Source organism: Anopheles maculipalpis, chromosome 2RL (assembly GCF_943734695.1).
Source record: "Anopheles maculipalpis chromosome 2RL, idAnoMacuDA_375_x, whole genome shotgun sequence".
Lineage (NCBI taxonomy): Eukaryota > Metazoa > Arthropoda > Insecta > Diptera > Culicidae > Anopheles > Anopheles maculipalpis.
In genome coordinates, this window is record NC_064871.1 from 54,220,581 (window position 1) to 54,246,188 (window position 25,608).

Consider the following 25,608-nt stretch of genomic DNA (forward strand, 5'->3'; position numbering starts at 1 on the left):
ATGTGGAGGGCGAATAAAACGTTTTCTTACCTGTATACGGAACAAAGCTTCGGCTGCATCACGATGGAACCTGTGTATTTCGCCAGCAGCGTGCAGTTTCTTCTCACGTGCATCCAACTGCTCAAGGAGATGTTGCCAAGCATTACTGTTGGAAAATCGAATGATCATTAGCATATTGTCATATTGTTGAGCTTTTTTTGCACAATAAACGGCACGACATCATTTTTCTATCTATATACATGTGATAAAGAACAAAACAAACGTTAGAGAGGTTTTAGAAATGGTTGTTAAGAGGGTAGTAGATTCTGCAACCTTCTGCACAAAGAATAACATTATTACAATATTAACAATTGGTGGCCCTAAGCGGAATTTAAGACGGGGTCCGTATCACATTGAATATGCCAACCTGGGAGAAGTTTCTTTGTGGATTCGGACCCCTTAGCGGTCGCTCACTCCTCAAACCGTTTAACTGCCACTGACTGCCACCTAACATTTACCCGAAGCTCTGGCTCAACACTCCATTTCAGAGTTTCAGGCAGAAAACCGAATATGCTCAACCGTTAGCGAATAATAGCTGAGCTATTCCTTGCATTTACTTTGATATAAAACTCAATCGAGAGACTACATCGTGAGGACTTCCCATTTTTTTTTGCCGACGGAAAACTCACTCTTTTTGTTTTATACTCACTCACTCATTCGCTTAATCACTCTGTATGGGAAATAAAACCATAAGATTGATCGCATAGGCTCCAAAGAGAGGTTTTCACCTAATGGTATTCGTTATTAAACAGAGTGAAAAGAATTAGTGAGTATAAAGGGAAGTGCATAGTAGCTTTTTTAATTAACCTTTGAAAACTGAATGAATGTTCTAAATCTCTTTACCCACTCTTCTCTACTGATTCAAATCGTTAAAAAGCAGAAAAGCGTTTTCTCATCTAATTCGATAGCTCTTAAATGCGATTTTCGGTAGGATTACTAGATGGAGCATTTTGGTGACCAAAAAGTAGCAAGAACTCGGGGAAAAAGCTTTCGAATTGGTTTTTTTATGGTCTTGGTATAGCAGATACAAAGTACACGAAGAAATTCGATGTAAAAGAAAACACAAACTTTTATACGTTGGTACGTACGTATTTAAAAAATAAAAATTAAATGTAGTTGCCAGAATCTACTACCCGATAAATGATTTGAAATTATTTGAGCGAATAAAAATTCATTTAAATAGCAATAACAGGAAACATGAAATATGGAAAAGATGATAAAATGAAACACATTTGTTAGATAATTGTAAGACACAAATGGATAAAGCAAAATTATAGACCAACACGACCAACATTATCATCGAATCAAGATGATGAAATACAACATTCAACAATCATTTAAACACACATATCGCAAACATTGAAGGCAACCATTTGTTTAGCGTACAATACAGAAGAAGGAACGCTAGAAATTTACCGTAGCTTTTCATACAAATCGACGACATCCAACTGTGCTTCAGAAAAAGATCTTTATGAAACAAATCCAGCAACGGTCATCGAACATTTGGGGCAATTGGTTTATTTGTTTCGTTACAAAACAGAGGAACGAAGAGATGTACACACAGGTGAGACAGAAGCGCAGGTAGGAGAGAAAGATAGAGTGTGTGTGTGTGTATGTGTGGACATGCACCGAAAGTAACATAAATACCGGAAGTTGGAATAAACACAAGGAAAGACAGAAAAAAATCAGGTTAGTTTTTGTTCTGTACATACCGAATCAAATAGTTCAACTAGTTGAGAGAGTTTCGTCTTATAAAAAGGGGTAGCGCAACGGGCATAGTTCATTACACACTTACCTCAATAGTTCTTGCCGTTTTTCAATTTCCGATACATACGGACTATCTCCGCCGATCAGTTTCTTGGCGAAGTTTTCACACTGATTGAAACGCTCCGCTCCAACCTCAATACGATGCTTGAGGTCATCAAACTTGTTTTGAAGAACCTAGAACAGACAACATTCAGTGAGTAACAACGACTTCTCCTATAGTGATCGATTGCTAATTTACTAAACTCACCAATAAATGTTCATAATCGTGACCATAATCTTCCGAGTTGACCGCTTGTTCCTGCTCTTTGATCCATTGCTCTAGTTCAGCTGATTCCATAAAGTATTCGTGGCGATACAGACTTTCCATCAGACGTAGTTGCCGCTGGCCAGCAAGTCTTTGCAAAGATTTTAGCATCTTCTCAATGAGCTGCTGCTTAGCTCCGATAATCTTACTGTCGGGATGCTTAGCCGCAATCATGGCCGACGCCGTATGACCCATCTCGGATACGATACCGGAGTAAGTGTCCAGCTCTAGCTCGATCACCTTATGCTTCGTCAGCAGCTTCGTAGCAGAATCTCGATCCCGCCCATAATCCGACGATCGTAGAACGTTGTTCCGTTCTCCTAGCCATGTTTCAATTTCACCCGCTTCGGACAAATACTGCTGTGCCTTAAGCGATAGTTCCAGCTTGCGTGATCGCTCTGTCGATTGATCTTGAAGATCAGCCCAAGCTTTCTCCAGTGCATTGCACAGTTCCTTTACCTTCGCCCGCTCCGGGTGGTTCTGGTTGATCAGATTCTCTGCCGAAGTTAACGTTTTGTTTATCATTGGCTGATGACCCTCGATTTCGGCTTCCAGTTTTTTGTGTTTCTTCGAAAGGCTTTGCGCTTGGTGAAGATTTTGGCCGATAACTTCCGATTTTGCTGCCGGTAGATGCTCATTAATCCACTGCAGCTCGGTGTCTAGCTCGAAGACAAACTTGTGGAAGCGCAAACTTTCGTCGAGCGCATCCCGACGCTGGCGGGCCGGTGTCTTTAAACCAGCAAACTGAAGCTGCAGCTTTTTAGTTTCGTTCTGAATATTGTTCGCATCAAAGTGACCCTCGTGTGCCATCTCTTCGCCGGTGGTGACCAGTTCTGCTACCTTCTGCTCCCAGAGGGCAATATCGTTTTCAAGCACTTGATGTTTGTTCATTAGTTCCTTGCAGCTGCGCAAATCGTTGCCCACCTGCTTGCTCTGCAGTGCATGATCGAGTTCGTCGAACTTACTCTTCGAGTCTTCGATGTAACGATTGTGTTCTCGTTGCAGTGCAGCCTGCTCCAACCGGCGTCCCTTCTCTAAGGACGTAGCTACCAAATCTTTCCACTTCTGATTGATACCCGCAAGCGTATCGCTTACCTCACCCGCACGGTTGTTTGTCTTGATCAACGATTCGCCTTCTTTGTTAACCATCCGCAACTGGCCTTCATTGGCTCTCAACTCCCTCTCGAAGGCTTTATGTTTCTGTAGCTTGCGCGGCAAGTTTGACAGATCCTTGTAACTTTCGTCGCTAGCAATTTTGGTCTTATCCGCCAACCACCGGTTCAAATCATCCACATCGGACGAGAACTTTTGGAAATCCTTGGAAGCTTGCAGCGCGTTGCGACGCTTTTGTGCCAACTCCTTCACCCGTTCACGACGTGCCAAAACCTGACCTCGACGCTCATCGATGTACTTAGCATCGTAGTGGTTGTTGCGGATTAATCGATCGGCCCCTTCGGAGAAGTTCTTCAGAATCTTATCCTGCGCTCCGAGCGAATTTTCAAAATCAATGTGTCGCTTCATAATGGCTTCCACGTCGTCGAGCGAATCACCCAAATCGTCATACTCCAGGTAAGCCTCGTGGCTTTTTGTTGTAGCATCAATCTTGTCCGCCTCGCGGTTAAATATCTGCAGCTCGATGCATTGCTGTAGTTTTTTCTCCTTCGACAACCAGGCACCATGTAGCTGCTGTCGTTCTGCCTCCAGCTTTGCAATCTTGTTAGCCATTTCAGGATCTTCGGTCAGCGCAGGATTGCGATCCAGAATTTGCTGACCAAGTTTTGCGAGTTGTGCAAACTCGTCATCATGTGCGTTTATGTCCTCGCCTAAATCCTTGTGCTTCTTTAGCAACTTTTCAGCCGTTTCAACGTCACGCGCCGTTTCCTCCGCGTTCAGCTGGTTGTTGCATTCGGCTATCCAGCTAAGCAAAGCTTTGGTGCTATTGTTGAATATTTGCTGACCGACTGCATTCTCCAGTCGCGATCGTCTTTCCTTAGCCTTTTCCTGCACCTTTTGCCATAGGTTTTGAATTTCTCGCTGCTTTTCGCCGACGTTATCGCGCTCGGAAGGATACGAGTTTTTAACAGTGTTGCCGAGCAAATTCACACGATTTACCTTCTCTTTTACCGGGGCCAACTCGCGTTCTAGATTTTCATGACGACGCTGTAGCGCCTGAACAGTTTTCAAATCCGGACCAACCTCAGCCGTATCGAGTTGTGTCATCTTTTCGTTCATCCAATCGATCGCTTCTTCGCACGTTCGATAGAACAACTCCACGCTGGACGCACCCTCGAGACTCTTTTCCTTCTGGCCCTTCAGGTAGTTTAGATGTTCCCACATCTGGTGGATCTGCCGTTGGCGAGCCTTCACCTTGTCCAGCTGCGAATGACCTTGGCGCACAAAATCTTCCACATCCGAGTCGATCGCTTCCACGCGCTTTGATGACGCGGAAAGATCATTTACAAATGTTTCAAACTGGCGCCGGGCGGTTTCCACACTACCCTTCGGGTCTTCGGTGCGGAGCATTTTCTCCTTATCCTTTATCCACTTTTCAAAATCATCACATTCACGATAAAAGCGGAACAGGCAGATGGAATCCTCCAGCAAGGCACGTCGCCTGTCGGCAAGTTCCTGCAGCTGATCGTACGTGTCGTTGATGCGCTTTTGGCGCTTATCGACACTGTCGTTGCTATCCATGGCTGCCGGGTCATCGGCCCTCGTACGCCGTTTCACCAGCGGTTTCATCTGGCTAACCTTGGCCGGGCGGACACGCTTCACCTGTATCACCTCCTTTACAAGGATAGTTTTCTTCACCTTTTGCATCACCTTTACCTTTTCTGCCTTCCGAACCAAGCAGGGCACTGGTCGGGGCTCGATTTCTTTCACGTAGTTTGCCGGCACGAACCCTTCGGTACCGTCAAGCTTGCGAACGTTCCACCAGTCAACGTTGTTTTTGTTCTGTAAAATCATTACATCGCCTTTGGCCACTTTCATGTTTTGACCCTCGAAACGGTACAATGCTTGCACGTGCGGTAGCAGCTTGTTTTCCGTCACTGTACGATGCTCAAGCCGCTCGACTGGTTCGTCTTCCCACACTTCTTTCGGAACTAGACGCGTCTCGTTAACCCACTCTTCCTGTTCCATTTCTTGTACGGGTTCCGGTTCGGGTGACAAGTCTAGCGTGCAAATGCCAGCCTTAATCAATTTTTCCGCCTGATGCGTCAAATTCCGTATGTCTCCCGAATATGCATTCAGCTCACCTTGAAGATCTCGATGACGTTGCAAAAGTGCTTGGGCCGAAGGTTCGTCTACACCGAAGTCATCCGATGCAACCAATGCCATTTTTTCGTTCAACCAGGAATCGGTTTCGTTTGCATCGGCATAGTACTGATAGGCTTCGGCCGCATCCTCAAGCTGTCGCTTCCGTAGATCCACCAAATCTTCCAACGCTTTCCAGTGCTCCTGAAGGGAATCGATCTTTCCTTGCACATCCGCCATTCGCGAGTGTTTATCGCCGATCAATTTCTTTCCCGCTTCGGTGATCTGGTTGGACTTTGGTTTGCGCACCTTCATCTCGTCTTCCAGCGCTTTATGCTTCTGTTGAAGGGACATGACGGCACGCAGATCCTTTGCCGTGATACCAGCCTTACATATGCGCTGCTTATCCACCAGCCACCCTTCCTCGTTCTCATGATCTTCCACAAACTGGTAAAAATCGCGCGCTTCGTCCAGCCGGGCACGTCGTGCCGCACTCATCGCTTGTAGCTCCTGATACAGTTTGCCCAGTTCGGCTAGTTTCGCGTCTAGTTGACTCGTATCTTTGTAGTCACCTCGTTTGAACGCTTCACCCTGACGAACGTACCGACGTTGCGTTTCGCCGAGCGTCGTAACCTGCAGCTCGAGCAGAGAGTGAGCTTGCAGCAACTCTTCCACTCCCAACAGGTGTGGGCCTACATCTTCCGACGCAAACTGTGCCTGAAGTGCCTTTATTGTCGTCATCGTTGCATCGAGCTCGCGTAACAAATTCATCAAAGAACTCATCTGCGACAGCTTTAGCTTATGATTTTCCAACAGTTCGAGCAGCTCTTTCCATTTCGTGATCACCTCTTGCTCGCGCTTCTTAACCCGATCCTTGCCGTGGTAGTTCTCCTCGTGCAGTTCGTTGCACATGTCGGTAAGATCGTTGAACCGATCGGCGCGTGCCAGGATGTCGGCCGAGATGGCTTCATGCTTCTTGACGGTAGCGTCAACCTGTCGCAGTGCCGGCCCGTACCGTGGATCTGTCAGCACCTGTATCATCTCGTTAAGGTATCCCTCGCGCAGCACGGATTTCTTCTCGAACTTGAAGTTTAGCTGTTCCAATTTCTCCTGCCGCAAGAGTTCGTCACGCAGCGCGACCTCTCGGTTGTGTTCGGCATTTTCCAGCCGCTGCCAGGCCTTCTCGATGTCGTTTATCATCTTCCCATCCTGTGGCGTGTAATGTGGTTGATTAAGGGACTTGAGAAGGGTGTTCACATGAAAGTAGAGGGCTTCGATTTCGCTACGCTCCTTGTATTTGGGTGGCTTCTCGACTGTACGATACTCTTTGAACGCTAGCAGCTCACCCTGGATACCTTCGACCGAGTTGGGAAAGTTGCGCTTCTCCAGCTCCACCGTCTTGGCCCGTATCCAGCTCAGCAGATTCGTTATCAGATGCTCGAACTGCATTTTCTTTTTGTCCGCGTCCATCAGCTTGTTGACAATGTTGGCAATACGCTTTCCGCCTTTTTGTTCGCTTTTCATTCGCGCAAACGTGTGATAGTACGAGGCAACGTACGTGAGGATGGATTTTTCATCCGGCCGGGCCGTATCGATGTCTTCCGCGTCCAGCAGCTGCGGTATGCCGAGCTCGCGTTCCGCCACATCAAACGCATGGTTGAGGTTTTCAATGTTCCGTCCGGGCATGAGGCTATTGTAATCGAACAGATCGGGACGGTGCGAGTGGATGAGCGCATTGAAGCCAAGACCGGACCGCCACGAGTTGGTAAAATCAGTAATGTGTACATGTTGGTAGCCGTGGGTCTTACGCTGACACCACAGCAGCAGTGCATCTTTGGCGGATTTCTTTTCCGATGATTCATTTTCTTCGTCCTAGAATGTAGCATAACCAGAGAAAAAATATGTTATTAAATATTCAAACGCTTCAAAATTCAAAATCGAATTGTAGGAATGAATTTCATAATCAAATTTATTTCAGCTTTAGACATAAATGCGATACAAATTTAGTAATCGCTTTTTAGGCACTCATTTGAATGACAAAATAAGAGCTTCTACTTACTCTAGTTCACATGTAAAATCCTAATACCGTCCCTACAATCTGACAACAATCTATAATCTTCTCTTAGCACCTAAATGATCTTCTTAGCGTGATTAGAATCGTAAACTGGACTGCTGATAGCCGGTAATAAATTGTTGATTTTATTAGCATAATGCAAGTTTATCGATCAATGTTCAGAGCTTCTTTTTCTAGGCGACAAATAAACACACAAACTTACCACATCGATTTCGATCTCTTGAATCTGGAAGCGAAGAATGATCGTCCAAATCAGGCCGAGAATAAGGCGGGGATTATGGTCAACGATGTCTTCTGCACCGATCGATTCCAACCGAACCTAAAACGACAAAAAAAGGAGAACATAGTAGATGATTAACGCAGATCTGGAAGACAATCGACGTGGTTAATGGCGCCATTTCTCATAACCATTGGTTGGATGGTATCGGTGGTTCCGTACTGATCGTTCAGTCAAATCAGGCTCAGCGAGAAATACACCAAACTACCTAATGAAAATCTAATCAGCTCGGTTCCTCCATTCTCCCTTCCTCCTCCTCAAACAATCTGCAACTCGATTTTTTTTAAAGTGGTCTAAAACGAAGCCGTGGAAAACCTGCTTCAAGTTCTCCGTTAGACATTCCTAACCGCCGAACGGGGCCTGTTGGAATTGCGTTTTTTTTCTCGCTTCTTTCGAAGATTCATCGTTGTTAACTGTTTCCCTGAAGTTGATGTTCTGTTCGGTCAGACTAATTGAATTAGTAGCTTCATTCTTCTGCCGGTCGGTGAAAACCGTTCGGCAGAAAGTGTTGCCCTAACACATCCAACGTTTCACCACCACTGTTCTCAGATTCGCTGACCTCCCTGGCTGCTGTTCGGTGGAAGGAAGCTAATTTACCGCATACATCACCTGTTTGGATACTTCGCAACGCTCTTGCCGGGGGGTGCTCTTCAATGAAAGGAGGCAAGAAATAAAAAAGGCTGCTTGAACACAACGAATCGGAGAATACCGAATTGAAGCTGAATCGCAAGGAAGGTATGGCGAGCCCATCACAGGCACAACTCGGTGAGAAGCGAATGCCAATCATTCTTCTTCATTCTATCTCAAAGAGTATCTCACATTCTTTCCAACTGTTAAATGAAGTCTGTATGTTATAATGTAATCAACAGTAGTAATTGATTCGATTTGGGCAAATGGCGTACAAATTGTTTATTAGTTTTAAAATCTATTTTTCATTAAGCGCATTGCTGCGAGTGTTTTATGAAAGCAACATAATATACTATTTTTCAACGGCTCAATTATGGTTGCGTCCCCTCAATGTTAACATACAAAAAAGCAAAAGCAATTTGGCAAACTACTTCCTAAGTTGCTGAAACGTTTTTTTAAACCCATTTCTGTGAAACAAAATGCCCATTGTATTCCATAGTGCTGGTTTAGTATGGCCTATAAACAATACTGGAACGGCACATGTTGATGATCAACATACATCGTGTGTTAAAGGCACGTTTTTATAGTTCATACACTTATTAACATACGAAGACCAGCGCTCGGTTTGAGCCACCCTACCAATCATTGGATTAAGGTAAAAGTCCGTTCACACCACGCTGCTGTCTTTACTGTTCGGGTGTATGCATAGCGCACATTCATAAACGTGCCTCTATCGTCGCAAAAAGGCGGACCGTGGCACCAACGGTTTCCGCAGCCTGTTCCGAATCGCTAATTCAATTTGGAATGGATAAAATGCAAATCACACCCGGTGAGAAAGCGTTTGACAACAATATCCATCGCAAACAATTCACCGAGTGGCCACCAACCAAAACGCTACCACTAAACCTTACAAAACCCACCACTGTCTACACCCAAAATCCGCACGAAGGAAAGTAAGCAGTGCTATCGGGGCAAGTGCGGAAGCGATATATTAAGGCAATTTTAACCGGTAGTTTCAGGGTAACAAAACAAGACAATTCTCCTAGCAATATGTCCCTGTTTGAAAGGGGTTTATAAGACATTTTTCTGCAAACTTCTGCTAAGAGATACGTGACCATAATTGCATTAACTCTTCACAAATTCAACACTTGGGTCGAAACTTTGTCCGTCGGCAAAGATCAAGAAACTATCCCCACCTCCACAGGACTGCCGGCGGACGTTTACCGTAGTTACTAACTTTCAAATTCTCTTTACACACTCTTTACAGCCAGGGCAAACTATTTCATTTGCAGCTCTGTTTCCCATTTTTGGCAACAAAACACCTTCACAACAAATATACGTAACGCACCAAACACAAAGCCAGTGTCTCATTGAGCCATTAAGTGGACTTCCGCGTTTGAGTCAGGAAGTAAGATGGTGGGAGAGTTACATAGTTCCTCTTTGCTTCCTACACCCTCTCCTTTCCCTACCATCCCCTTGCATCGTTGATGGAAGTCGATGTTTGACCGGCTTAGCTTATGGTTTATGCATTGCATAGCGAAAATTTCACCCAAATGCTGCTAAGCTACGCACTTTGGCTAACAAATTGCTCACTTTAATCGCAATCGATTGAATTCATGGAAGACATGGTCCTTCGGTTTAGTGCAATAACTTCACGCTTTTTCGCATTACGATCAGCTTGAATGGTTTGCACTCACAGTTCCTGGTGAGCAGTAAAATTGCACTGCTGGAAGGTGTAATGATTGTGCTTTTCGGAGCTAGAATAGAGTTATGCCCTAAGGGCTGATTCCCCCAGGCCCTGAAATCATCTGTTTAACTCACAACAAACTTCGTATCTTCAGCGTAACTTCGTAACATCGGATTTAAATGAAAACATAAATTAATATAGACCATGCTTTGTAGTACGCTGTGTAAATTTCTAAATTATCTGATGTTCTATTCTGTTTGATACACTTCCGCTGCACAACATATTGCATTAATTCTGTTGTATAAAAAATTCAATTAAAATGATACGCGGAGTAACGCGTATGAATGATAAAATGACAAATTGACAGCACAAGTGACGTAAAATCCAATAAAAACTACCAGCAATTTCCATCGAGTTGCAGCTTCAAACACTACATCAAATACATTGTTGAGCAGCTTCGAGTAACTCTGTTACTATCAATTAGTCGATGCCAACCGGAACCCACAAACTGAAAGCATCGGAACGTGATCTATCGCCAATAGCCGAGACTAAGCGATTTTGCTAAAAAACCACTTAAGCATTCATAACTGGATCTTGATAGTGATAGGGTGAAATCCATCGAGCACACCACCACCGGACTAACCCCACCTTGTAACACAAATTACGTTTGTTTCATGACACTAACCTTCATTGCCGGTTGGTTTTACGTTGTATTTTAGGGAGCAATAAACGTGACAATCCCCTTTTTTATAAACCGACCATACATTTCTTCGTTCTTAAACGTTTTCTAGTGAAAAGAGGCACAAGGGAAAGCCCAATAATTCCCTCACCAACACCCAAAAAGAAGGTTCCTTTTGCACGAGTCGATCTGATTGGAAAGCCGATCAAGCAAGAAAAAATAGAGATTAAATCACCAGGCTAGGCTTTGTTGGAACCTTATGGGCCCTTATGGTGTTTTCAATCAGCATAACAATGATAATGGCGTTGTAACGATTGAACACGATGTAACATTGTTCAACGTATTAGTGAAAGTGTGTCATTGTAACGAACTTCTTGACCAGTTGATCGATAAACCAACTGTTTCCAACAACTTTTTATTAAACTCAATCCACGATTATCTATCTTTGTTTACTACCCAGTCCAACTCCAATGGTTCACACAATCAACAGCAAATCCGATGACGTGTGTCCCGGATTTTAAAGTACACCCGGGGGAATGGTTCGAATCAACACAAATGCCAATCGGACACAGGTGTCTCACCAATCGATTGCATGTCTATTGAACAGTGACGCATTGTGCGTTTGTTAGAGATATAAAGCCATAACCTAGGTCAAGGTTGAGTAATTCGGGTAGCTGACGATGATCAAGGTAAGGAGAGGCTATGCTTTTTTGTAACCGATTCACCATCCATGACTGTTGATGATCCGTTGCATCACATCGTAGGTGTTGTTGTTGCTGCTGCACGGAAATGATTTAATTGCATATTCGGGCAGCCCACCAAAAGCGCACCATAAATCATTTTCAAACCATTGTCTGAAAAGCGGCGCTCCGGTCAACTTAGCTATGGTTTAACGTGATGTGTGTTAAAAAGAGAATTAAAAAAAAACTATAACAAAGTGTGAATTGAAATGCGGTGATTTCTGTCCTAGATCCGCACTGAACCGTTGCACAGTGGCTGGCGTGGACACACTTTTTTTTTATTATACTTTGCGAAAACTGTATGACATAATGTTACCTAAAAAACTCCACAATACAAGTTTTTACAACAAACGGGGTGCCAATCCACACTTGTTACATTAATAAAGGGAAACTTTTTTTTTATTTTCACTTACCTTCGTGTGCAAAAATGCCAAGCTTTTGTTAACGTTCTCTATCTTATGTACACGCATACGGCCACTGTTCGGCTTACCCAGCTTCTCGCCAGAAATGATTTCCAGCAATTTCAGAAGCTTGATACCGTCTGCCAGATCGATGAACAGGTCGTCGACCTCCATCTTGGCCTGGAAACAAACAAACAAACAAAAAACAAAAGGTGAGAAAATCGAAACGAAAGGTATTAGTGGTGCTTCAATCAAGCGTCAAACTGATCTACGGAGCGCTATGGAGATACTTTAAGAAAATAGCATGAGAAAATGTTTCAGCGATCCACGGTTTTTGGGTAGTTGAAGTTGAGTTGGAACCAGCGCCACCTGCTGTCGGTGGAAAATTGTTTTGCATAAGTTAGTTCCATACATCTTCAACATTTAAGTTTCACTACGCTAACAACAGTTAAGAATATTTGACTTTGAATTTGACTATGATTTATGATCTCCAAAAACAAAAATAAAATAAAAAACCATGATCCGATATGAAACGATGAGTCAAAATTGGGCGTTACAAGATCTCCGCAAGAAAGACTCCCGCTGGTGATAATTTGTTTCGTCACCGAGAGCCTCGGACCAATAAATAACACCCAAACAGCATGTGGAAGGCGTGATACTGATTTTTCGTTCCCTCATTAGCAACACTCCACGGGACGCGAATGTGAGCGATGGACTGACTCGCGCAACCGGCTCAGTTCCGGTAGAATGGCTAGAATGGTAGAGACGGAGTACGTCGGAACGCAAAGTCCGTTACTCATTAGCATGGGCATTAGGAGTTTGAATGTAGAACACGCATTCGCACCATTTTGCACCAGCCATCGTTGTTAAGCTTTTCTCTGTTCCTTTCCCTTTTGCTTCACGGTGGACTGCTCCTGACGATGGAGGAAACTTCAAAAACAACAACATGACTCATTCCTGAGGGAAGGTGGCGCCACGGGAAGCAAATGTTTTGTACCTTTGCTTCTTTTAATCCCAACCCAACCACTGCCATTGGATGGCCATACTTTGCACCTATGCAATCCTACTCACGGCGAGATGGATCTATTTTATAGCACTCTAAGTGCAGCTTTACTACCCAATAGGTTACACACCAACGGGGTACACACATACGCCAATGCTCGTAATAAAATGTCATATTCCATTCCGGTACAATCAAAGTCAAGTGTTGCAGGCGTTGTTCACAACAATACTAATAAAACAGAACAATTGTCTGAGTTTTTTTCTTCACCCATGCAGAAATACTTCAATATTCGCACGATGTGGCCCACTAACCTAACCGGGAGCTGTGGGAGTTGCACGTTGTCACCTTCTGAGATCTGACCCATTTATTGCTATGGTACCCACCCCTTACGGCAGTGTACGGCACCTCCCGGTTACTATTTCTGATTCATTTAATAAACAAACAATGACGCATTCGTGAGAAAGCGCACCCATGCCTGGGAAGTGCAGGCACTAATATATTGCAATTAGCGACTGAAGCATTCCGACCGCCGTGTCGCGTGAACACCGGGGCACGAAAATAGGTGAAATGAAAACAGATTACTTTCTCCGCAAGCAACAAACTGTGGTGTTTGGATTCGGTAAATCACCTGAGATAATGATAGGTTTTTCTTATAAAAATTAAATTAATAAAAACAGACTAGAGAGCGATCTCGTATTACATGGTTTGGAGCAGATATTTACTATCATTTCTGGAGACTTTATAGATTTGTACGTGCAAAGAGCTTTATATCTGAGCAAATCTGACTTTTTAGATACGGAATCCATTCCTGACGACCACATGCAACAGAAACTGATACGGAATTCTTTCGCTTTATTTAGCCAAAACTTAAATCAAGATTTTATAACATCTACAAGATGAACTGAGTGGTTTGAGAAATTTGTTATTAAAATCTTAGTCAAAAAAATGCTCCTGAGTGGTTTGAGAAATTTGTTATTAAAATCTTAGTCAAAAAAATGCTCCTGTGGCAATCACTCAAAATGGGCGGATGTCGGCGCTTGTGAGAAAGATCTTTATAAACTTCACCCCATCCAGAAGAACCTTTTCGAATTATTCTGTAGCCAAGACGTTGTAGCAAATGTTTTTCAATGCTTGCAAAAAGCTGGACACATATGAACATTTTATTCCATAGTTGAAGTCCCTTCTAAGTGCATCTCCAAGCTCAACAAAAAGTGAATCAATTGAGTTATCTAGAACAGTTTTATCTTCACCACCCGACGAAGCTAGTCTTTTCGTTAGTCATTTATTGTTATCTTTTCTCTTTGTTTCCCAACTTTGACACCTTTCTTTGTGTATCAATTGTTGTTGTTATATAAAATTTTTCACACCACACTTACCTTCACCAGAAACGAGTTCATCCATTTTGTAAACGTTTTCTTCTGGATATGCAACCGTTCTTCCTGCAGCGTCTTAATACGCTCATTCTCAAACTTGTGTATTCCTTCCCGTTGCGTCATGTTGGTGCGCTGCTGTACCTGGAACGCATAGCCCCCTGGTTCATAGTTGGAACCTGTAGAAGAAAAACAAGAACAGAGCACACATTAGAAGGTAAGAATTATTCGCACACCATGCTACCGCTCTACCCCAATTGCATGAGTTATTATCATCCTAACCGTTTACCGATCGATCGTTAACCGCGATTTTATGACCCAGTGGTTTGGTAAATAAGCTTTACTTATCGCCAATGTTGATGCATGTCGGGTGGTCACCAACGAGGGAGTCAACCGGGCCCTTTTGCCGAACCGACATTCAATGTGCCCTATTGAACTTGGAACGCTTTAAAGTACCGCTAAGCACCCTAGTTCTATTGCACTATGCAAAGCAACTGTGTGCGATGCGATGGTAGATTTCACAGCGATGCTTTAAGGCGTACTACTACTGCTAAACAGCTGTGACCATCGCCGAGAGCGTGACATTCATCGCGTAAACGGACCAACGCTACCTACAGTCGTGGTTATTATCAACCAAAGTTTACCCGAGATAAGGTGCATCGTTATCGTGGGTCACGATTCGTGTGACCAGGCGTCGTCATTACAAACTTTAGGAGCGGCTGCCTTGGAATGAAGTGTACAGTTGGAATTCAATTATCTGGAAATTTACCAACCTGCACTTTGCATTTCCGTTTAACGTTTTACTATTTAGCAAATTTGTTGACTTACTTATACATAGCGAAACTGCCTACCGATAAGAAGACCCAGTTGGATCATGATTTAATCTCTATTCTATGCCACACATTCCGATTTTTGCTGTAGATTATCACAGAACCCATGCCATCCCGAGTTATCAGCGATATGGAATTCGGCTGCTTTCGCTTTTTCAGAGAAACATTAAAATCTGTTTTCTGTCGGCTAATCTGCCTTAGGACTCATATCGATAATGTTGTGAACATTGCATTCCTGGGGCGGTAAGGTAGCAGACACTAGAACGCTGAGGGTAATTACACGTCCAGGGGACACTCTTATATCATAGAGTCACAGGCAAACAGATAACAGCTACAAAAATAGAGCAACACTGGCCGCACCAGTATTTGGTCAATGTCGCCCTTACGCCGTAGAAGCGTTTTATGCACCTTCAAAGGTTGGGCTTCCTTTTTATCACATTTTGCGTATCCAAGCCTTCTTCCTTTTTTTTTTTCTTATACTTTCGTTCACTGTGCATCACACATCACATACAAAAACATCTTCCACGGTAAGGTGCGATAACGCTAATTGACTCATCTGTTGCTGGACACCGCAAGAAACATGATGTCATTCGCATTCCAAGTCGCATCCAACATTATTCATAGTAACCTAACTATAACTATTGAATTTTCTGCACTATTCATTCTACTGGAATGTTTACTTGTCTACACTTTCATTTCATTCACTTACCAGATCGTCTAAAAGATGGATAAACATTTCTATGCTGTGACATGCTGTCCACCACCGTATAAACCTTGCTTCGGTATCAAAAATCGACCTACATACAATCTTCTGAATGACACAACACTTTTCACTTTCCCTTTTACAAAACTAGTTCTATACTTTTTTTATTGCGGGTTTATGTTTGTGTTTTGTTTTTTACTTCTTTCGTTTCACAATATTTCGATTGTAGTAGCTGCTCCTCGGATGAGCTCTCCAGCTTGCACGAAAAACACACTGCGACTGTGAGTTACATCGTGCGCGAAAACAGTGCGCACATGATATCGGCGAGTTTGGGGCGTGCTTATCAGCACTCACACCTACAGGATGACGTCCATTCAAACGAAGGTTGCAGATAAAACCGTGGACTGGACGGGCGAGCGCAGAGCAAAGCGAAGAGATCGGACGATCCTGGGCAATACATAGAGGGCCACAAGGTAAGTACAGACGACCCGGTCAAACTATTCTAAAACGTGAGCTTGTACTGAATGACTGAAAGACGGAAGCAGCGCAGAACTCGGATGGAAGTGGTGGTGCTAACTTAAGACAGCTGTCACACATGCTTTTGAATGGATCCGCTAAATACAGGAACTAAACCGTTGAGCTGCAGCTGGACAAACCACACCCTTCTGATTTTCTCAGAAAATCAACGTTTTTATCAATGAGATTTTTAACATGGTTTCTTTTTATACATTCTAACCTTCTTGCATTTGCCTTTTTACGTCATAAAAATCGTGTTAGACACATTATAGATTTCAAATATACCTAAGGGGCAGGAAGCTAGAAGCAGCATGGATTCCTTTCAAGTTAGAAATCGAAGTTCACTTACTTGTTTCACATGCTTACCGTCCACTTTACTTTGTATTTCAATTTTTTTTCGTTTATTTATATTGGCTTTGAGTCTTAGAGACTACATTCGCCTCTTTGTATTCCTAATCCTAAGAGCATTACAGGGAAATGCAAATGATAGCGTACGGCGGGCCAACTTTAGCGAATATCGCAAGCGCTTATGAAATCCTCGACCACTGATACAAAAATCCCGGCTTCCATAACTATTTTGAAGGATTTTGTGTCTATTTTGACTGATTCGATAAAGTATTGGGGGTTTCTATATCAGTGATAGAGGATTTCATAAACGTTTGAGATATTCGCTAAAGTTGGCCCGCCGCACGCTATCATGTGCATTTTTCCTGTAAACTCGCTAAGTAAACGCTTTGTACGGGGTTCAACCCGGACAAGTGATAGCGTGTCCAGATGCGTTTCTTATTTACATACTTCATAGAATCCAAAATTATTCAGTACATACATACAATACATTCCATTCCTACAGAACTTTACAAAAGTAAACAAACTCTGCCTCACTCTACTGACAGTGTAATAGCTCACACCAACAGATGATGTCATGGGACTCAGCTGGGTAAGGGAAGATGCTTATTTAAGCTTTGACCGATGAGTCAGACGTCCAGATGGTACTCCAAATATTTTTTTATATTATTTTAGCTTTTTTAAATCACGTTTCGCGTAAGAAACGATAAAAAAACAAACATGATTGCTACTGTGTTTCACCCTCATAAAAACACTCCTAATTACTTCCGAATCGTTTTAGATAAGCTGATTTAGCTGAACCAATATGATTCATTTCTTCAGTTTATACTGTTAATTTGTCAACCTTCGTCTGTACCGGAGTTGCACACATTTTCTTCCAATCAATTAGGCATGATTTATTACCGAACCAAAGCAAAACATCCATTTCCATTGCAAATATGTTGAAGTTGCTGTAACACAGGCCATCAATTACAGTTCCAAACGTATTATTGCTCAATCGATCTTTCGTGTGCAAGATTACCAATTAGCAAAGTGAAGGTTTTGTTTGAAGTTTTCTGTTTCTTATCATTATTACGCGCTGTCGAAGACACATGATATTGTAGTTATCGTGAACCATTCGTGTCACCGCTGAATTTTAATGTAAATTGGTAATAAATGGTAATCGATATTTGGCTATATTATAAAGCACCAAATGATCTCCATATTTCACCTTTAAACTCCACTCCAATTCCACTGGATTTAAAACTTATTTGATAATAAGAAAAATCTTCTTTGTACGTGATTCAATTCAACACTATGCAGCACGTTCCGTGGCTCAACGTGGGTTCATTTTATAACAACTTTTATTTCCTTTTTTTGTCTACGCTCGTCTGACGTTGAAAGATGAGTTCAACTTTGTAAGCTTTTCTTCCCTCAGTGTTATGGGCAGATTAGGTTGGTGTCAAATGTGTGTCCATGGTTGTTTTAATGCGTTCATAGTTTGCACAAAGCTTCCGAACATGATTGCAATTTAAGTTCCAACGATATTTTTGTTTGTTTGTTGGTTAATAATTTAGACATCTTCCGAAACCTAAACTCACACTAAACTATTAGAAGCATACATCAAACACAAGAGTTAAATCCGTCAAATCAGCTATCGATATAGAGATTCTGAGACATATTCGGTACCTCAACCTTTATGACAGCTAACGCGACCAACATTCACGTTCTTTAGCCAAAACTTGAAAGTTCTTCTCCACAACCTAACGACCATGGCCACAACGACCGTACGTACAACAACACACATGCTTGCCAGATGCTCTGGCTCCTCTCCAGAGCAAATGGAACGCGTCGAGATTGTGAAGAATGCGTGCGTGTTGTTTTCGGTGAGCTCACATTTTCGTAAGCATCATCATACTTCAACCCTGTTCCGACTGGTGAGGCTTGGTTTCGTAGTGACCTTGAATTTCAAAGCAGGATTGTAAATACGTTTCCCTCTGCTATTTGGCAGTGTCGCTTAGTTTTAGATGGCTTCAGAACACAATGTATTGTGTTGTTTGTGCTGAACGATTTTGTTCGAGTCGTTCGAATAATCCCGAAACTCACTCATTAGTTGGGAATGTGTTTTTGTTTCCTTTCGGCTATTTGTACAGAACTCGTACGGGGGAACTCGTTTCGATGATGCCGTGTATGGCTGCAGAGGCTTCTATTCGTTTACCGATAAGAAATAAATTAAAGATTTTTTTATGTCATAATTTTTACAATTGAAGTAATATATTGTTATAATTTGAAGTATTGATAAACTGAATTGTCGTTGGGTTTTTTAGGTAGAAGTATATTATTTGAAGAGAACATAAAATTTATATTGTTTTTATGTAAAATTGTATCCTCAATTTAAGATAGATTTTGACTAATTAAAGGCTTCTGTACTGAGCAGCAGCTGTAGTTTTGCACAACAAAAAATAAACAAACCGCTCATCATGTTGTATCCGGAACACTATGTAAAAAGTCTATTAGTCTTCCTGTAGCAATAATTTTCAAAAACAAAAGTGTTTTCAATCGGCAAATTAATCCCAAACGCACAAATCGGGCAGAGAAAAGAGATGCCCTAAATACAAACAAAACAATATTATTTACACAATGCTTTGTGCCAACGAGTGTTCTGTTTTTACGATCCCAAAACCTTTCGTTCAGCTATTGTACTTCCGCTTGGTCCAAAATTCATTTGATGGGCCCAATTTTCAAACATGGAATAACAACAATATTGCTTCACGGATGGAAATACGAACAAAACCAAACAAGAGACTTCAACTAATGCACAGGGTAGAAAACATAAGCGGAAATGCGTTCAATGGATCCATGTTTCTTCAAATATTTCCCTCAACTGTTATGCGTGTTTAAATCTGAGTTGGGAGTCGTTTTTTGTAATTTCTTAAGGGACGGCCTGGGGGAGCTGGGAGTCGTGAGGTGAAGAATAACCAAAGTTGGTTATGTTTACTCGATCGCGTGTTTATATTATAGAAAACATCATGTTTTATGTTTTTTTTTTACAAAAAAAAGGTTTCAAAAGCCCAATAAAACAAACACACAACCTACAATCCCAGAAATTAAACACTTCAAAACACGTTAAACACCAGATGAATAACTAAACTAATAGTTTATAAACTTTGGTAAAATCTTAAAGCTTATCTATGAGTGTATGGGTGTAAATATGGATGTTAACCCCGATTGATGTTTCAGTCCATTTCTAATTTTGTGTTATTAAAAAAAAGTATACGCGCACATACACAATAATACAACGTTGTCTCTGAGTGCCTAATGAACACATTTTCTCAAGAGCTGAGCAACACGCCCATCAACACTATTGCAAAGAGCAGTGATCTTGGCAATAGCCGACCAACGTTCGGAATAAATTCTCAACATCAGGCGTCAACTACGCGAGAACAAACAAGACAATCCCTATAACCGCCTTAACCTCCACGAATGTTGAGGAACTTTTCACGATACGCCACACAGTCGTCGAAAGGAAAATGTAAACATTTACCCTGTGCGCGTAAAGCACGTGCAGAGTCCCTAGTCTAACAGTACAACGGTGGAACCAGAAGACTCCCAACTAGTTGGGCAAGTCCTCTCCTACTTGTATGTACTGTAACCAAGAACATACCGACCTAAGGAAAACAGATTATTCAGCTGCACCAGACAGGAAACAGGCTTAGCATTTAGCGCAAAATGCCAACAGTCAATGCCGCACGAGTCAAATCATTACTCCGTGTGTGGCATTTGACGAAGTTAAACAAGTTACATTACGACTCTGGCGACAGCTGCTGGCGAAATTCTGATTCCAACATCCAAGGGGTCGGAACTAAAAATACACACAGCGAGATAGAGGAGGAGGTGAGGGAAAAAGCGGTAAGAGAGAAGGAAAGAGCGTTTACTAACAAAACGACAAATTCAAGAAGAAAGTCGAAGATTTCTAACGACAGTTAGAAGTTTTTGCGCGACCTCGACACATCCAGCGATGGAATGAATGCTGAAGATTGTTTATTATGTTGTATTTGAAGTATGTTTCGTTTACTACTTTTCTATTGGTTATAACGTGTTTCCACGGCGGTACTACTGTAAATCGTTCTTCATGGAATGAGATTCAATCATAACATGCGATATTCACTATAATTAAATGATGCTTTCAACAGAAAATAAAACCCTAGAATGTTGTTGTAACTCCATTTGAAACACACGGCTGAATATATCCACCATCCGACCCTCAATCACTTCCAAACGATCTAAGGTTTCGCTTGCCCATATACGATGCTGCTGTTGCAACTAAGAGTGGGACGCTACAAGGGTCACACTCGAGTTTTTAGCCACAGTAACATCTGCCTACGGATAGCTCGACAAAACTGGCACATCAACGAACATCATCACATGGCATGCGGGTACTGTCACCAATTGCACACTGTCCTCCCTGCCTAGCGACAACTGTGCCAGGCCGTGCCTACAAAAATTTCCCTCCATGATGCAGAAAGGTGGCGGCGCTGAGGGTTCTGTTTGTGGATTTGCTGTTTATCCTTCATCTATTTATTGCCCTGGAAAAGTAGGATTCTTTCGTACGGCAGAGTGCATTAATCTGCATCGATTGACGTCAACTGTACACTCTCGTCTCTTATTTTGCACTTTCTACGGCTTCTACTACCATTCTCCCATTCACTAGAAGTAGGTCTCTTGTATTTCTCCCATCCGTTCTTCGACCTAAGAGCTTTCGCGTCTCGTGTTGAGGCAATCGAGGCAGATGGCGGTCATTACTGTATGATTAAGTGTTAAATTCCACTCAAGATTAACGCCACCCGAGGGTTGCGGTGCATTTGCGTCTATGGGCTCTTTGCGGCGGGCCAAGTACATGGTGCAATTTTTTATTGTACTCATTACACATCTGGAAAGTGTTATATCTTTTCATTGAAACTAGCTAATAAATTACCACAAAAAAGTTCTAAATAATGCAAACAATAATATTCTACGTGATTCACTCGATTCTTCTGAAACTAATACTAATCTCTAGCATTTAATTAATTCCTTACGGCATAAGAGTTGTCTTCCGGCAGCCACACTTTCACAAAAGATGCGACCCAGCTGCCTGAAATCGAAGCAATACAACGTACCAATACCAATATAAACAAAGGTGACTCGTCTGCCGTCTGGAGACGTGATGCGATTCCGCATTCCATATGACCTTGCCCTTTGCAACGCATCAGTGACAAATGCACTCGTGCACTCGTGCGCAGTGCACCGTGTGCGTCTCTCTCGCTCTCTCATGTACGTTCCCCTTTTTTGTCTTACCAGCATGCATGACCGTTCGGCGGTATAAAGAAAAGTCGTAACCTAACCTCACATACTGGACGTGCTCTAACGAGCTAATTGTGCATACGATCCGTGCGCCGTTGCATTATGTTATGGCTGGTGAATGCAGAACGGCGGACACGAATGCTTTTAGCTGTCGGTTTTAAACACAACAATTTGCTTTTCGTGCTTCGATGCGACGTCAACCGATGCACGGATCGATGCATTCGCTGTCACAACAATAGCGCAAGACTCTTGGCGAGCAAACATACCAGAGTGTGTCGTTTGATTTAAGAGGTAATTAAGTCAATACGAATTCTGTTTCACAGTGTGGAAATAGCGAAATTTACTTTTAACGAAAAACAAATACCATCACCTGGAGTAAACAGGAATTTTATTATAATCATAAAATAAAATAATAATTAAAACTTCCTCTTTAACTCTTGAATTCTTTAATCAATTAGGACGAGTTGATCGTTCAACTACAACTGATGAAGCATACGCTCACCTATTATCTGTGAGGTTTAAATATAACGCTCATAAGCGAACAGTAACTCATTTCTTTTCTTCTTCATCTGTTGGAGTGTACTGCCGGCATCAGAGAAAATCGACATTGCAATCGCATTTCACAGCCCTAGAAAGCTGCCCAAGCGGAAGACATCTTCTCCATCCCTTCTCGTACAAATTCCCTATCATCCCCAACCAAGTATCTAATTTCCTGCCGGAAAAGACACCGCCCATAGCAATACTTGGCATTCAGAGGTGTGATGCGATGACCGGTCTCGATCTTGTGACATGACGCCTGGTAAGGAAATACAAGTCAATATCGTAAACCATCCATCATCAAGCCATAGTCCTTTGCCTAGAGGAAAGTTTCAAGCAGATGTGCGGTCAATATGTGAAACTGTCACTTCAAAAATTATACCCCATGAATTCGTGGAAAATAGCAGCTGCTATTTTTATTCAATATTTTTTTGTCTTTTCAGTCCTAAACAGGTATTAAGTTACACTTCTAGCAGATACACACTTCATATCGCTTGCGTTAGATAAGCTTTTATGTTCTGTAAACAATGAAAATATCATAAAATAAAATAAGTATGACTGAGTGCTATAAAATGGTCGGCTAACGAAGATCAAAATGTAAATAACAACTGATACAAAATGTGTTTTACCATCTCACATTACAACACACGTTGACAGCAGCATTTCAGTTTGGGAATTGAATTACAATCTGGGTATGGAGGGACTCTAACCAGTCAGACAGGCAAGAAGGGTTTGTTATTCGACTCGCCGGGGCAAGCTGATACGACTAACACAGTATGACCGTCTAAAATAAAAATATTTATTTGCATTGTTTTTCTGAACCACGAACACGATACATAAAAATGTTCATTTTCAATTGAAATACTACAATCTTGAGCAATAATTTATTCTAATATGTTGAACTACTTAGCAATAAGTTTCTGCATTTTGATTAGAATTGATGTGAAACAATTTGAAATCACAAACTGTTTATCATAAGTTTAAATAACTTTTTTTGTCTGCTCGAATTCCTATTAACTTTCCCACTTTATGGACATCATTGGGCCCGGAATTTGACCTTGAGCATTGGCTTGCTCGGACGATACATCAGCAATCTACCACCTTCAGCCACACTTCATGGTCTCTTGGCATATACTTCCCATTGATCACCGTCAACATCACCGAACGGTTAGGTTGGCAATGTAAAATGCATGCAATTCTTCTAATATCGGTCAACGCTCACGACAGGCACACGACATCCGATGACGTCGGTGAAGGAGGTATTCCGTTGCGCACTGTAAGCGTACGAAAACAAGCAACTGTATGCCTTAAATTGTGGGGTTGGTGGTTTGAAGTTTACCGGCCAACCACCATAGAAACCGGGTCCCATTCACCCACCACAAAAACCGGTCTTTTCCATTTGCTCTGATTTCCGTTCCGGTCACCGCTAGTTACCAATCTCCAACCGGCGACCCGACCTTCATCGTCGTTGTAGTAATACAAACCCACTGGGTGTGCCACGCAACCCGTCCCGACGACTGCTCAACCAAATGCACCGCCATACCAGATGCAGTGAGCGCGTTGAATACCAGGCCACTTAGTTAAGGAGGGGGAGGGGGGGGGGGTTTGCATAGGCACGCGAATACTTTTTTCTACTCTCTTACAGTGGTGCGATTAGCCACCGATGCGACCTCTTATTTCCGACCACTCTATCGCACTCTCACCCTTACAAATTCTGAGCGTTTTTTTTTTTTTCTTCAAGCGCGTCCTCCCCGACATCCTTCCGACATTCTACCGAACACATCCAATACCACTAACCTCGTCCGGTGGAGTAATAACTGTAAATGAATTATTAATTGCAGCCCGACAACTTTTAATGCCTCTTCACCCGGTGAATGAATGCGATTTGATTACTACCGAGCGGAGATAGAGCTCAATACCATCCGTATCCGTTGTGCAAACCACACAAGTCACACCGTTGTGCGAAGCTACGTGTGGACTGACGGTACTGCCCGCGAACAAACGAAACCGCGCACTTCGGACCAAAGCCGCCAAACAAAGCTGGACACACAGGACGACGGCGGCAACGACAACGCTACTAATACTGCAGCTCCTCGCTAGTGAAACCAGAAAAGCGTGATGTCATACTGGAGCTATTTCACGCCAGTCACGACCCACTAACATGCTTCAGCAGGGTAGCATTCGAGAGCTTGTAGGTACAGCTGTGCCCTGGTACCCAGGCCCCGCATTCTCTGGAAGCATACCGAAACACTTATCTTCCCATCGGCTATGTTTTACCGAGCGGCAGATGGGAAAAATATTTGTAGCCAAGTAGACACGAACCACAAAAACACGAACCCAGTTGCACACTGCGCTGGCTCCCCAACCAAACAGGTCGTCTTGCGAAAACAGTTAAAAAGGAAATTAAATTCAAATAAACCCAACAAACCTCTGCTTAGCACTGGTTCACAGCACCGGTTCAGCGAACTCTCAAAAGATGGGTGGGAAACTCGCAGAGCTGCTTATAAAGTTATGTTCCCGGCATGAGGTGAACGTAAATGCATTTGCACTGTACACAGGAGTACACGAGACAGTCACAAAAAAAGGGAATGTCTGCAGTCAAGTGCATAAGATCGAGACCTATTGCTCAATTTCACGAGCAGAGTAAAACGCCACATCTGCTCATAGCTCACACAATGATCATCTTCGTTTAATTTGCGTCAATTGCTCTCGACGATGGCAAAGACCTGAACCCCATGTTGCGCTTGTTTGATCCACCACAACCACACTGCCATTAGTTGAGTGGAATTTACGTACGACAAACTAACTCAGACATGAATTCTAATGGCTTACACTTAATACCCTCCTCTCGGAAAAAGCTGATGTCAATTTCGGTCTGCTTTGCAAGCGTTGCAAAAATACGCGATCTTGCTACAAAACGCGGCCGCGCAGTAGAGAGGGAGCCTACCCGATCATTTGCACTTAAGGACACTCTCTCCTTTATCAATAATTGCACATGCACTTTCAATTGAACGCCATCAATTGGTCATATTTATGAAGTGAAAAACATTAGCGCATCCGGCCATGAGTCGTCCAACGTTCACCGTTCACCGGCTTTTTTTTATTTATAGAGACTTTGAGTCTTAGAGACTACAT

At 42.6% G+C, this 25,608-nt stretch overlaps 1 protein-coding gene across 1 annotated transcript in view; it reads right to left on the reverse strand.

Moving 5' to 3' along the window:
- Nucleotides 1-25,608, reverse strand: part of LOC126567268 (spectrin beta chain, non-erythrocytic 1) — a 54,707-nt gene that overhangs the window by 10,245 nt on the left and 18,854 nt on the right. The window contains exons 2-7 of the mRNA XM_050223500.1: nt 14,230-14,402; nt 11,863-12,030; nt 7,642-7,758; nt 2,054-7,237; nt 1,835-1,980; nt 31-145 (exon numbers count right to left, since the gene is read on the reverse strand). Coding sequence (XP_050079457.1) covers nt 31-145; nt 1,835-1,980; nt 2,054-7,237; nt 7,642-7,758; nt 11,863-12,030; nt 14,230-14,349 — 5,850 coding nt within the window. The 5' untranslated portion in view covers nt 14,350-14,402. The remainder of the gene's footprint in view (nt 1-30; nt 146-1,834; nt 1,981-2,053; nt 7,238-7,641; nt 7,759-11,862; nt 12,031-14,229; nt 14,403-25,608) is intronic.